Raw genomic sequence first — 15169 nt, 5'->3', positions numbered from 1 at the left:
GAGACTAGTTTCAAAGAGGAAGGCACTTACAGGTGGTTTATTGTTGGAAGCAAGAGTTCTCAGGGAACAGTGACAATGTGTTCCTAAAAGGCAGTCTAAGCTCACAATATCCTGTAGGTGGGCCATCAAATACGCATCTTATCTAAAATCTGGAAGAGGCTCTAAAACAAGATTATTTCTCTCTCAGGTTTTCTATCTTTTTTTTTTTTTTACATTCGTAGAATTATATGTTATATGGTGTGTAACATACTAATAACATTTATCATATTTGTCTCTCCCTGCTATACTATATCCTCCATGAGGACAACAATTTTTGTCTCTGTTCACCAATATATCCACCATAACTATGCAGAACCTTGCAAATAGAGGTGCTCAACTATTTGTTGAACAGATTAATACTTTAGCCAATCAGTGCCTAAGATAGTTATCTAATTCATTGGGTGTTCGTGGTATAAGCCAATACTTTTCTTCCTTTCTTAGTCATTCGGATTTGAGAAGCAGTGGAAGGTAGCTTCGTACCTAATGGTTTGGGGGTAGATAATGTAGATCAGAAATATTTGACATTTATAGTAGCAGATAGAATTTGCTCATCTTGTGGTTTCTACTGTTAAATCATCCCAATTGAGGAAGCAGTATTGGAGAAGAGTAGTGAATGAAGGGTGTCTCCCACCCAACTGCTATTGTGGTTTGTCAGATCTTAAATTACAAAGTGATTTCAGGACTTACTTGGCTAGATACTTGATGTCTTCGAAGCCCTGATTACTCCCTTCCTCCTGCATGAGAGGACCACAGTGGCCCGTCTGTGTTCGTGCCAGTTGTACACAGTTCTTCGACTTCGCCTTCTCAACCCGCCAGCTGTCCCCTGGTTGTTTCTGCTCTCCCGTGATGCCTCTAACAAGAAGTGGCCAACCCTGCTGTACTGCAGCGGAACCACTCTCCGCTTTCATAGGGGAAGAGAGATAAATGATAACAAAACAAGCTTATATAAATAGGAATTATTAAAAGGAGAAACGGTGTCTAAGATTTTCCTGGAAGCAATACATGTTAAACGTAACCTCTTAAGCCATCTATGATCTTCTGTGTCTAAATCCCTTCTACGCTATAGACGTGTAGCTTCTAAATCCCGGTACTGTGACATGGAGCTGATGGCTATGAGCTCACAGAATATGCCTGCATGGAGAATAACCCCAAAGAGGAATGTGAATTAATGTCGTTCGGAATGATTTTCACCAAAAGGGTTGGAAGTAAAAGGACTGTTTGGCTTAACCCTCAGTCAGTTGGCAAAATTAAATTTCATTCCTCTACCTATATGGCTATTGATCTTTTACTTTTGTAGCCATCGTCTTAGAATAACTGTGTTACCATTGTAATTGGAGGACCATTAAGGATGACTTAGGCACGTTGAACTCCCATTACCCCTTACAGGCTGGGGCCTGCCTTGGCTGTGGTGCAGGACAGGTACCAGTGGGCTCTCAGTTCATATGTGGTAAGGTGGTGGGAGCCGTGAGGGGACAGAAGCTGGGAATGGCTATTTGGTCTTGGGTAGTTCATAAAAAGCTATAAATACTCAAACTCTGTTGAGGCATTTTACTAACTTCATCCCCTTTTTGGCTTGTAAGACACTTTAGAATTTACTAACAGAGTTTACTGTTATTTAGAAATTTGCAAGGGCTTCTTTGCTGCAAATGCCACCAGCAGATTATAATTTTATCAATAATATTGTCATCTCTTTTTAGTGCCACCAGACTTAGACCTGCATCATTCATGGTATAAACTTTACGCTTGCAAGATAACTACCATCTCTCTCTTCAAATGAGATCAGGTTAACAAAGGATAAGTATGTACAGTGAGGAAATCACTCAGTAGGCATTTCCCAAACCATGTTTCACAGCTTACTGAGTGTTCTAGGAAACACACTGGGTCTTCTTTAAAAAAAAAAAAAAAAAAAATCCATGGCAAAATTGGTTTGGGAAAATTCTGTATCAGGGTTAAATAAGCTTCTTTACCAAATAACTTGTCAGAACCCTCCTCTGAGAGGGTCCGCTGTGAAGCCCCATAAGGCATGATGCAGTAGGCACTGTGGTGTCACTAAACCTCCCTCCCAGCCCTGACATTCTATAAGCCGGAGTGGCCCCAGCCCAGGGCTGACTTTATTGACCAAGGCAAGAAGTTCTGCTGTGCTGTAAATGGGTCACAGTGTAACCGTGTGTGCTCCTGCTGGCATTTCCATTTCTCGGTGTGGAATTGACTGATCTGATTGATTTGCCAGGAAAGCAGAAGTGTGCCTGTTCCCCGTGACGTGCCTCTTCCTGGATCCTCACTTGCCCTAGGCCCCACCTGGCACGGTCCATTGGCAGTCCTATCCCCAACCCCGGCTTCATGTTAGGAACCTTGGGTTATCATGCTAACAACGGGAGCGCTCCAGAATTCATCAGGGTATCTTGCATGTGGAAATCCTGATGGTAACTTTCAATATTCTCCCCCAAACTTTGTAGGAGCTGTTAGGACTGCTCATGAGGCTCCCGAATCCCAGTTTCCATGGTGAATCCATCTGTACCCTTTCCTTAAAATCTTTAAAGGCCACTTCTCTTTGCTAGCACCCACAGCTTTTATAAAATATCTGCAGCATTCCATGTACTCTCCCAGGCTGGTCTGAGAGGTGGATTGGATGGCCAGAACACCCCTTTGTTAAGTGTCCACTATGGGTAGGTCGAGGGAGCACAGCCGAGGCCACCTGTCACACACAGGCTGACTTAGGAACCAAAATCAAATGCCATAGTTCTCACACCTCTGTTCCACTTCGTCTGCTTGTTACCATAATCATCTCCAATTCTGTCACATTTTTGGTGCCAAAGAAATACTCATATGCATTGTCAAGTCCTAAATTTGACAAGCTCTTGTGGGATCTCAGATCTGACATATTTTTTGAAGGGAAGATGGAGAAGGTGCCAGGAAAGATGTCCTCAGCTAGCACGAGGACGAATTAACTCCTTAGTCACCAGATAGGTGAGGAGAGCACCAGCTCTCAGAAATCCCGATGTTCAACTTCAAGTTGGACGGGGATGTGTTCGCTAGGAAGGAGTATACTTTGAATGATTTTTTTTCATCTATAACAAGTGGTTCCACAGATCATTCATTCCTTTAGTCATTCATTCATTCATTCACATCAAGAGATTCTAAATACCAGGGATGGTTCGAGGCACTAGTGATACAGCAACAATCACCACAGACAAAATCCTCTCCCTCACATTGCTTGCATTCTGAAAGGAGGGAGAAGAAAATAAATATAAAGAACAGTTATTGACAATATCAGGTGTTTACCTGCTAACGCAGAGCAGAGAAGGGAGATAGTGAGTGCCGGCAGGGGAGTTGAAATTCTAGATGGAGCGGCCGGAAAAGGGCTCGGTGAGAAGACCATCAAGTCTGATCTGAAGTCAGCGAAGGGGAGTGATGGATATCTGGGGCTTTCTGAGCGAAGAGAAGAGCATGTGAAGGCAGGAGCTTGCCTGGCACGTTCCTGGAAGCACAAGGAGGCCAGTGTGGCTACTGAGGGACAGGGGAAGGAGGGAGGTGACAGATGAGGGGTGAGGTGATGCTGACCCTACCGCTTTCCCTCCTTCGTCCTCCTGAGTATACAGACGTGCATCCTGTCAGAGCTGCCATCTGATGGCTTTGTCATGTGTTCCTCCCATTATATTGCCCCCGAAAATCATCCAGACCCTTAGTCATTTTCCAGTAAATATCCCTGCCCCAGGATCTGTGCTCTTCAAGCTGTGTTGCTGTGACTCCATAATGTCACCTCTGCACCATGGTAAACACCTGGCGTCCTTCCGAGCCTGACCCTTCAGGGTGCTCTGTGGTGTAGCTTCTGGCTGTGTGCCAGCTCAGTGTTCCAACATTCCCATGTACAGACATCCTTTCCAACTTCAAGGAAGTCATAGCGCTTGGGTCCCTCCACACCTTGGCTCACACCATGCCTCTTGCCCCAAGTGCCCTCCCCACTCAGTAGAAGCCTTGGCCGTCTGGAAGAGCTCCATCTCTCCCTCCTGTCATTGGCCTCCTAACCCACCCACACATGATGATCTCTTCTCCCTCCAAACTCACAGAGCCGTGACTTGCCTCACATCTCATTTGGAACTTGGCACACTCACTTCATTGTTGGATTCCTCTACCCTGCACACATTAGCTGAACATCTGTTTTCTGTGCATAGAACTCTGGGAGGTGTTTTATGGTTCTTTGAGGACCCTGGGTTTGAATCCTTGCTCCGCTCATTTCTAGCTGTGTAGCCTTATTCAAATTACTTACCTCTCTGGGCATCAGTTTCCTTGTCTGTTAAATGGGGATAACAATATACCTTGTAGGGTCGATGGAGAGATGAGTGAATGACTGTATGTCAGTTGTGCATACGTTGTTGTAGAAGGGTTAGCTGCTTCTCTCATTACACTACCATTTTAATTTCCAAATGTACAGAAACGAAGGGATTGTATCTGTGGCCTCATTTCATTTCGGATATTCATTTCAGAGCCCAGTGACTTATGCATGGGTTATAGTCATTAAATGTGTGTTGATGATATTTTATGGTCAGACACTAGACTTTGCCAAACACGTAAGACTTCAGAGTACAGGCATGACGTGGCAAAGCTAATATTGAAGTAAATTCATCTGCTCAGATCTCCTAGCTCTGGGCCAGACCTCAGATAGCTCACACAAACTCTAACGCTGTCATCTGATTTTATGATGTATTTTAGGAAATACTTATTAAGGTTCATATATCCAAATTTTGTAAAATGCCAAAGAGGTACAAACTAATAACCAGATTCCAGGAATCTGAAGAGCTGGTGTGTTTTACATTCTAGATGCAATTCTGGGGACACTGCAGGAAGGCAGTGACTGCAGAAGCATTCTGTTTCCTCCCTTCCCCCGCCCTTCCTCCCACCTCAGCACCACACTGAGCCCAGAGAGGTGAGGGTCTCCTTCCCCAGCAGCACAGCATCCAAAGTTAGGAAGACAGATTTACCAGGCTTCTCCCATCCAACAGTGAATTTCTTCATCTGCAAACTTCCGTGTGTTTGCTGCTATGGACAAGCAGTTCTAATATTAACAGAGCTAATATTAGTGATAAGAGGAAAAAGAACAGAAATGACTCAGGTCTTCAGTGCTCACTATATGCTAACTCCTTTTCTGGCAGTCGCAGAATGGTATCGGGTTCTCTAGGGGCCCAGGAAGAGAAGTGAATTACTTTCAGCCCTTCTATTATATTCCTGTGTCTTCTAACTATGTTCTATAATGTTATCATTAATTGTAATTCAGTCACTTAGTCTGAGTGAATTTGAACACTGTTCTCTCCAATGAATAATTTATGATGAAATGTAGAATAATTGTTTTTCCCTCCCACCTCCATCCCAGATTATAACTTTCATGAAAGTGTGGAATCTAGAATGTTCTAATCCATCACTGTATCCGCAACAAGCTTGTTCCACAGGGAGGGTCCTGACCCCCGAGTTTTGAAATAGAGGCTTTGTAATGGGATGTTATGCCTTATTTCACTGCTTAGAATATAGTTGAAATTCAGTTTCAAAATTAATGGCTTGTTTATTAAGTTGTTTATTAACTCAGTTAATAAGTGATGGAGCTCAGATTTGAACTTCAGTCTTTGGAGATTAAGATTCTCCCTCTTCCTCTGCCCTTCCCCACTCCTCTCCCTCTCTAAAAAAATAAATGAAATAATTTTTTTAATTAAAAAAAAATAACAGAAGAGAGAAAAGACACAAAAAGTGTTGCCCTTTGAGCAGGGGATGCACATGTGACCCAGCACTCCTGGGTGTTTACCTTAGAGAAATGAAAATTTATGTTCACCCAGAAACCTGCACATGAATGTTACAGCTGCTCTTTTTGTAATTACCCCAAACGGAGAGTAACCTAAATGTCCTTACATGGGTAAGTGGATAAACAAGCTGACACATCCATACAATGCAGCTCCACTCAGCAATAAAAAGGAATGACCTACAGATACACGCAACCGCATGGTTGCATCTCAAAGGCATTATTAGAAGGACAAAAACCCATCTCAGAAGGTTACGTCCTGTATGATTCCATTTAGATGACATCCTGGAAAAAACGCCATTTATGGAAATAGACAACAGATCGGTGGTCACCAGAGGTTAAAGCAGGGGAGGAGAGAGTAAAGGAGCAGCAGGAGGGAATTTTGGTGGGCGCGGGGGTGGGGGGGTGGTGATGGAATTGTTCTGTGTCCTGATTGTGCTTGTGGTTGCAAGATTCTGTATGTGGTTAAAATTCGTAGGACTAACGAGGGTGTAGTGTTTCAAAGGTATGTGGCTCCAGTTGGGGGAGACAAACACCCTGGAGATGGGTTGGGGTAACAGTTGCCCAAAAGTATGAATGTGCTTCATGCCACCATCCTGGGCACTTACAGATACAATGAAAAGGGGCGCCTAGGGGGCTCAGTCGTTAGGTCATTTTGGCTAGGATTTTGGCTCAAGTCATGACCTCATGGATAGTAAGATGGAGCCCTGTGTCGGGCTCCACGAGCAGCACTGAGTCTGCCTGAGATTCCCTCCCTCTCCCTCTGCCACTCCCTCTGCTCACACTCTCTGTCCCTCTCTAAAAGAGATCAAATCTTTATTTTTTTTTTTTAAGATTTTATTTATTTGTCAGAGAGAGGGAGAGAGAGCGAGCACAGGCAGACAGAATGGCAGGCAGAGGCAGAGGGAGAAGCAGGCTCCCTGCCGAGCAAGGAGCCCAATGTGGGACTCGATCCCAGGACGCCGGGATCATAACCTGAGCCGAAGGCAGCTGCTTAACCCACTGAGCCACCCAGGCGTCCCAAGAGATCAAATCTTTAACAAAAGAAAATGAGACAAAATTTTGCACTAAATTTAATGTTATTAATACTTTTACCACAATTTTAAAATGAATGAATGAATAGAATAAGAAATTTCACAAAAATAGTAAAAGTCAGTACTAAGAGAAGTGGTGAAACAGGGTAGGCATGGTAATGAGAATGATAATGGGGAGTGCTGGGTAGGTAAAAAAAAAAAAAGTGGGCCCTTCAGGATTCTGATGTTCTACTGCAGCCTCATAATTAGTAATATGGGCCAAACGCCACCCTTGTATCTGAAGTCTTCCTACCTTTTCCCGCGGGTGCCTTGGAAGGCTGAGTGGCATTTGGGCATTGATCCTTTTTGTGATTCAAATGAAAAAGCGGGCAGAATGGGATGAATATTTATGTGCAGGATTGTCAGGCTTTGAAGACAAAAGCCCCCAGATTCCATGTCCCATGTGGATGGACCCTGCAAACAGGGCATACGGTGTCTGTTCCCCCCAAGGTCAAGTTCCCGGTTTGCCCTAATCCGCGTATGCTGACCAGACTCCCACTGAATGACAAGGACCATTTTTCAGGGCAGCCAACTACCCCAGAAGGCATTTTCTTGCCACCTTCTCCACTTTAGTAGAGCTGCCATCATTCATAACATCTAATTCTAATTAACCTCGCTGGGCTTTGTCTGATGCTCAGCACGACAGCCTGTGCACAGTCAACATTTAGGAGGGTTTTTGTTTTGTTTGCAGAACCTGCTCTTTCTCCTGGCATCACATCCTCAAAGACGTCTCTAAAATGTTTCCTCACTCACCACGGAATCTAAGCCGTGTTGGGGGAGGGGTCTGAAAGCAGAGGGATTTTTGCAATGTAAACCAAAGTTAACTTCCCATCTCCACCCTTCCAAATCCAGCCCATCCTCCCTGCTGGCTTAAATCCAGCCTCCTCCATGAAACCCTCCAGGCTGGTTGCAGCCTTTCTCTTTCGGAATTCTGGTGGTGCCGGTCCATGCCTGTGTGGTCTTGTGTTTTATCTCGTTGTGCACCTGCCATTTTTCATATTCTTGGGTGGGAGGGTCATTGTCTAGAGATGCTTCTGTTCCTCCTTGCTTCCCCGGGTGTGTAGACCATCTGGGGGGCTCAAGTCCTGCTCTGCCCCTCTCAATCTCTGTCCTCCAACTTTTCCTTCATGCTTAGACCTCTGGGCTCTTTCTAACACAAAAACCTACTCTTAACACACTGCCAGAGTCCTTCAGTTGCTTCTGACAACAATGGAAGCCAACAATAATGATAGCAGTAACAGTATGGTGTCTTGATCACGTGCCAGGCACCATGCAACATTGTGCCCAGACTAACTGCTTGACTATTGAGAAGCCTGATGAGGTAGGCTCTGTTATTAGCCCCACCGTACAAATGTGGAAACTGGGGCACAGAGAAGTTAAGCAAGATTCTCGAGGTCACACAGTGCTCCAGCAGCAGAGCCAGGATTTGAATGCAGACAGTTTGGCTCCAGAGGCTCTGCTCTTTCTTATCCCCTAGAGCATGAACTGGAAACTACTTTGCACAGAATTCAAAATTCAATTCCCTTTGTGATTCCAGGTTCTGTCACTGTCCTCAGCCGTGTTGGGCTCTGACAGTGACAAGGCACGCGGGATCTCCAGTCATGCCCAGACCCTTTCACCGCCCTATGTCTCGGCACACCTGTCACTATCTAGAAACTCCTTTGCCCCTCTCATTGAAGGGGAAGGCTCTCTCTTCCAGCCTTGACCCCCATGCTGCAGCTTCCGGACTGCTGGGTAGGCACGCCTGTGCCCCAGCATGACTCACATGCTTCACTGCCCCCCTCCCCACACCGAGCTCATCCCTGGTCAGGCTTTTGTGTCTGCTGTTCCCTGGCACCACTCCACACTCCCCCTCAGTCCTTGGATGCCTGCTTCCTTCACATCACGTGGGTCTTCACTCAGATGCCACCTGCTCTGAAGGGCCTGGGCAGGACAGCCGGTCAGAACTTGTTCTTCTGCTTGTCACTCTTTCCTATCTGACAGCTGTTTCAGCTCCTTCCTAGCCCTTCGTTTGCACTCCATGACATCGTCTGTGTTCCAGTTATCTGTTGCTACACAGCGAGCTACCCCAGCACCCAGGGGCTTGAAGCAAGAACCATTCCATGGTGTTTGACCATTTGGTTGGGGGTGAGGGAGAGTCGGGGTCATATATTTGGGCAGGGCTCGACTGGCTGATTCTTCCACCTCATGTGGCATCAAGTGAGGTGACTGCGGTAGTCATTGGGCAGCAGGGCTGGGCTGCAGGGTCCATGATGGCTTTCGTCTCCTACCTGGTACCCTGACTGGAGTCACTGGAAGCTGGGGCTAGGCTGGGATCTTGCATGGGACTGTGATGGCTCCAGTATGGTGGCCTCAGTGCTCTTGGACTTTCTGCACAGTGGACTGCTTCCCCGGAAGCGAGGTTCCAGGAGGCCCAGGTGGGAATTGCAAAGCTTCTTATGACCTAGCCTCAGAAGTCCCAGAATGTTACTTCTGCACCTTCTGCTGGCCAAGCAAGTTGCCGAGGCCTGGCCAGAATGAAGGGCAGGGAACATAGACCTCATCCCTCAGTGGGAGGAGGAACAAGGAATTGGTGGTTGTCTAGGAGTCCACTACATTTAAAGAGGGGGCTCTATTATTTGCCTCCCTCCTTTATGATATGCACTCTATAAAAGCAGCATCTTCTTCTTCTTCATACTGTGTCCCCAGCACCCGGAAGAGCAGGTGCACGTGGCAGATGCCGGCAAATCCCTGCTGAGTATCTGCATGAATGAAAGAATAAAGGGGTGAATAAAGGAATGAATGAAAAAAAATGAATGAATGTTTACATCTCTGACTCTCTAATAGTTAAATCTTTCGAAAACAGAGCTGGATTTTCTTTTTTCATCTGTGTATCCATAGTTCTTAATACAGTCCTCTCCACTAACAGATGCTTGGCAAATATTTACCAAATGAATTGATGCATTTTAATTATTACAGTTAAAGGAGATAATGTGAGTTATTACCAGCAAATACATAGGTGTTGGATACAGGTAAGACTATGAGTGAATTAATAATGCCTTATACACATGAAAATAAGTTTGTATATTTCTTTAATAAGTAAAATGAAATGGAGCAGATCCCTGCATACCTTTCCCCTTCTCTCTGCAGAAGGCTCTATGAGAAGGTCTCTGTTGGGAAGGCGGCAGCCATGGCAGCCCCAGGACCCTCCAGTCCCTTTGTCTTTGGGAGAGGGCAGGGGCCTTTGCTCCTGGCCTTCTAGCACCTTTGTCTTGGCACGGCTGCCAAGACTAATTCACTTGGAGGTTACTAAGATGGGGGCTGAGACGATGGTCTGAACAGCTAAGGGGGCTGAACTCTGCTTCCCTGCCTCTGTCCAGGAGAATCAGGTAGGATGACAGTTCTCAGCACATTCAGCCTGGTTTTGCCCTTGTGCAAGTGCAGGCCCACAGTGATTGCTGGAAGCCATGTGTTGATTCCACGGGGTGAGTGTGAGTCAGCACATGATGTGCCGAAAAGGGAAGGATACCCTCCCCTGGGGCCCCACTTCGAGCGAGCCGTCTTCCATCCCAGCACACAGGTGTAGGGCTCGTCAGCCAGCCTCGGAGTTGGCAGTGGGAAGGCTCGGCTCCCAGAGGTCAGGCCTCAGCTTGTCCTCCTGCTTCCCCATGTGGCCTTGGACAACTTACTTGGTCTCTTCCGGGCTTCAGTTTCCTCACCTGTGAAGTGCGGCTGATCCTTAAGGTTCCTTTCTGCATTTTTATTTCTCTGTCTAAATCTGTTGTTATAATTCTCATCGGCAGATCTCTGGAAAAAGTTTCTATGTTCAAGGTCGGCCATTACATGTTACATTACTCATTATATTTCATGAGGAATACTGTGTTAAAGGTCACTACCATAAAATCAGACAGAATGTTTTAGTCCAGTACCACTCTCCTTAGTGTATTTGGGCTTTTAAAATTTTTTTTTAATTGTTTCTTGGGGTCCTCCCTGTTCTGTGGATTTTAAGATGCTTAGTTCTTGACAGGCCAAAATACTACTCCCTTCCCAAGCCCCAGAGAGCACTGATTACTATTCAGGTTAAACAAGTGCTCTGTAATGCCTCACAGCTTGGGGTATGGTTTATTACGGGACATTTAGTGGAAGCATCAAGGTATTTGGAAGATCATTGTTTCCTTCTTCCCCTACAGGCCTCGCTGAACATGCAGTTCTCAGTGGTCATGAATTTTAGTCAAGTTCAAGTTCCCATGACAGTTTTAAAAAATTATTAAAAAAAAAAACAAACAAAAACCTGAGTTTTATTTAAACCTCACAAGCTGGGACAAGAAGTTTCAAAGAAAAAGCCAAGCTCACTCCTGCTTCTGCATTGGTTAATTCTAGGGCAGCAAACTCACATTCCTGGTCACCAGAGCTGGCCTAGTTTAAGGAACAAATTGGAGAACAAGAGTTTCAGGAAACACTGGCTAACATAAGATAATTTTAGATATTAAAGTTTCGCCCTCACAGAAGCAGTTAATAATTTTTAGAATCCGCCATGTGCCAGATATTGGGTAAAGTGGTTTCCTATCTATTATCTTATTATTGATCAAAAATAATGCTTCCAGAAAAATGGGGCTCTGTAAATACAAGTAACTTGCCCATGTTCACAGCTGGTCAGAGAAAGAGTTAGAAGCCAAACACAAATTATCTGCCTCCAAGACCAGTCCTTTCCAAGACTATACTTTCCCATTCTTTCAATACTGGCTGGTTCCTCTGATTCTTAACTTCTGGAAGATGCTTTCAATCAGAGCCCTGCTCTGTTTTCATTTACTTCCTTTAGATTTTTAATAGCTTTAATTGATTTTCAAATATTTTCTCTCTACTGGTGGCTTATCTCTTCATGATCTTAACTGTCTTTCAAAGAGTTCTTAATTTTGATGAAGTCTAATTTTTTTTTTCCTTTCTTTTGGTGGATTGTGCTTTTGGTGTCATATGTAGAAATCTTTGTGTAACTCGGGCTACAAAGACTTTTTCCGGTATTTTCTTCTAGAAATATTATAGTTCATATTTAGGTGTCCGATTCACTTTGTGTTAATTTCTCTGTATCTCATCAGGTGTGAAATGAAATGAAGTTTTTTGGTGGTTTTTTTTTTTTTTTTTTTTTTGCATATGGATATCTAATTGTTCCAGCACCATTTGTTGAAGACACTCCCATCTCCACTTTATCTGCCTTTGCACCATATTTGTTGGTGTATGGATGGACACTCTACTGTCTTCTGATTAATCTCCTTATTCTCTCTATGCTAATGTCACACCTTCACAATCACTATCATTTTATGACAAGTCTAAAAGTCAGATCTTATAAGACCTTCAACTTTTTGCCTTTTTTGGTAAAATTATCTTGTTGGCTATTTTAGATCCTTGATCATTTCTTTAGTTTTTATTTATTCAAGGACATAGTTATAAAACGGCATCTGGAAATCTGAAGATGACTTAAAATTTAAAGTTATGAAATAGGAGTCCTGAAACTTTCCATAATCTAGCTTCATCAGGAAGTGAGGCACTCAGGGCATCCGATCCCATTTGGTTAATCAAAATTATTGTTTATACCTTACGTGGATTGCCAATTTTTAAAAAAAGTAGAAATATAATAATTTATACTGGAATAGAACTGGACATGATTTCAACTGTCACTGATGTTTCAGAAAATACTCTGGGCCCTAGAATATCTTGATCATTGTGAGCATCGGTTGTCACTGTCCTAGCAAAGTGGGGAATCACTGATTAAAGGGAGTCCATTTATTCGTACTGCTGCCCACCAGAGTACGTACTCTGCTTTTGATTTGGGTGCCGTTTTTCCAAACAAGTGAAGGGTTATAATTGACAGTGATAGGCATAGCATTCTGTCCCTTCCAATAAACATATTCCTGTTTACTTAAACTTGCTATCTGCTGTGCATAGTGAGGAATACTATTAATTAAGCCAATTGATCCCAGAGAATGTTAGCCATTACTACCACTGCATGACATTGAGCAAATTACTCGTCCTCTTTGCCTCAGTCTTCATCTGTGAAATGAGAGGCTTGGACTAGTTAACCTTGAGTGACTTATCCAAATCTAAAATTCTTAGTGACTCTTTAATTCACTTAAAAATCACAGCCCTTTCAAGACCAATTAAGCAAAAACTCTTAATGGCAAAAAGCACCGTGGTAAATCAGACTGGGAGCCTTTGAGTCAGGAAAGTAGTAGTCTTTTGATGCATCACAGATCACCTAATACTACTGCATGACTCTGCTCTTGACTATGGCCAGCTCTGAGCCCTGAAGATGGCATTTGTGGCTCCTGGTGCTGTGATATTTTGTGGTTTATGAAATCCCCATATTCTGAAAAGCTCCTGAGCTTTCCAGGTCAAGGAAAAGTGAAAGGAGAATGTCTTTAATCCCACACAAGTCCAGAGGACCAGAGACCTCTTAAGTTTGCAGGTTAGAGTTTAAAATACATCTCCAAAGTCAATGGTATAGTATTGAAACCAAGAGGACTTAACATGTCTCCATTGTCTTTCGTATGCCAAGGTACGGCAGCGTTACTCTGATCTGTCTGATCACAGGTGTACTAACAGAATGGGAGGGTTGGAAAGGGAAGCTTACTGGGGAATGCACAATACAGACATGAGTTAAAAATAATAGGAAGAATCTGTATTGTGGACTCACTGCATGCAAGGTGCTATGGCAGGCACTTCTCATTATATCCTTTAATCTACATAACAGCCTTGAAAAATAGACATTATTGTCTTCCTCTTGCAAATGAGGAAATGATGCACAGAGAGTTCATGTTATTTGCCCAGGGTCGCACAGTAGTAAGTGATGGAGCTGATCTTCAACTTACATCTTTCTCAATCTAAGCTCAACCTCTTAATGACTGTATCAAAGGCTAGCTCTCAGAATCTAGCCAGCTCATTTAGTGCGTACTTGCATTTGTAGTGTAATAGAAACTAAGAACATAAGTAGTCCTTTTGGGTAGACTTGATGGAAGAAAGAACTCAGAAGGTGTCCTGAAGAAACTGCTTTGAGTTACTTTTTGAGATGAAGGACATGAATTGGCCTCAAGAGAAAAGCAAGTTTATGCTGAGGGAACAGACTATTTGAGGCCATGAAGATACAAATGAATAAATTATTTGTTCAGGAAGCAATGTACAGACTTACTCATTGCAGGGCAATACCAGAAATAAAGCTTGATGTCATAGGGGTGAAAAATCTAAGAGATTTCACTTTGTTATGCTGGGCACTGGAGATCCACTCCCAGTTCTTAAGCAAGGGAAGAAACATAATTAAAATTGTATTTTATTTTGCAATTTATTCTATAACTTTTGTAGAATACATAACGGGCTTTTAACGTGTCAAGGGAGGTCAAGAGAAAATTTCTTAGCAAAATATATTTGATACCCAACAAATTATTTTCGGGAGTACATTGTAGCTCATCCCACTGAAGTCCTATAGCTTCCAATGGTGCAATGACAGTGTATTCAGGCCCTTAAGTTAAGAGGGCTGGAAACATGTTTTACACAATTTTCAGGTATAAGGGTGACTAACCCACTGCAGTTAAGCTCCATACTCCCATCATCACTGATATTGAGCAATATGCATAAATGGAACACACAAAGGTTATATATTAAATCCAGGGTTGGGCTGCTAGAAAGCCCTCAATGATATGTATTAAGTCAAGTTGAAGTCCTCTTTCAATTAGCATCCACTGTTCCTGAGTGAGGGCTGATGTATTTGGTGAACTGTAGCCGGGTGCCTTCCCTATAAATCCACGAATGCTAACTTAATATCTCTTCACATTTTCTGAAGCATTTTCTTCCTTTCTCTCTCTCTCTCTCCCTCTCCCTCTCACTCTCTTTCTCTCTCTCCAGTTCCAGAGACCTAATGACTTCTCACCCCCTTTTCGCTTTGGGACTGTGCCCAATGGCAGCACAGAGAGGAATATTCGCAATAACTACGCAGAAATGCATGCCTACATGGGAAAGTTCAACCAGAGGGGTGTAGATGATGCATTGCTCTCCCTGAAAACAGGGTAAGAACTGCTTCCAAGCTCAGAGTCTTTGATGTCTTTCTCACATTTATTAAATGTACACTGAATCAGGTATATTGTGCTTGGGTGCCAAAGTTAAACCAAAGAAGACTGCATTTGCTTTCCGTGGATTTCCAAGTTGAATTTGGCAATATAATTCAGGCCAGTAAACAAAGATTCCTATGCTATCAGATACCTCTATGTATTTTTGTTTTACAAATTATATTCTACTTCCATTAATGTAA

At 43.6% G+C, this 15169-nt stretch overlaps 1 protein-coding gene across 1 annotated transcript in view; it reads left to right on the top strand.

Annotated features, from left to right (window-relative positions):
- The window catches only part of GRIN2B (glutamate ionotropic receptor NMDA type subunit 2B), a 403262-nt gene that overhangs the window by 378636 nt on the left and 9457 nt on the right, over nucleotides 1–15169 (top strand). Inside the window, exon 10 of the mRNA XM_059404761.1 lies at nucleotides 14767–14927. Coding sequence (XP_059260744.1) covers nucleotides 14767–14927 — 161 coding nt within the window. The remainder of the gene's footprint in view (nucleotides 1–14766; nucleotides 14928–15169) is intronic.

Source organism: Mustela nigripes, chromosome 6 (genome assembly GCF_022355385.1).
Source record: "Mustela nigripes isolate SB6536 chromosome 6, MUSNIG.SB6536, whole genome shotgun sequence".
Classification (NCBI taxonomy): Eukaryota; Metazoa; Chordata; class Mammalia; order Carnivora; family Mustelidae; genus Mustela; species Mustela nigripes.
Note: the sequence above shows the minus strand (reverse complement) of the source record. Positions and strands in the feature narration are given on the sequence as shown.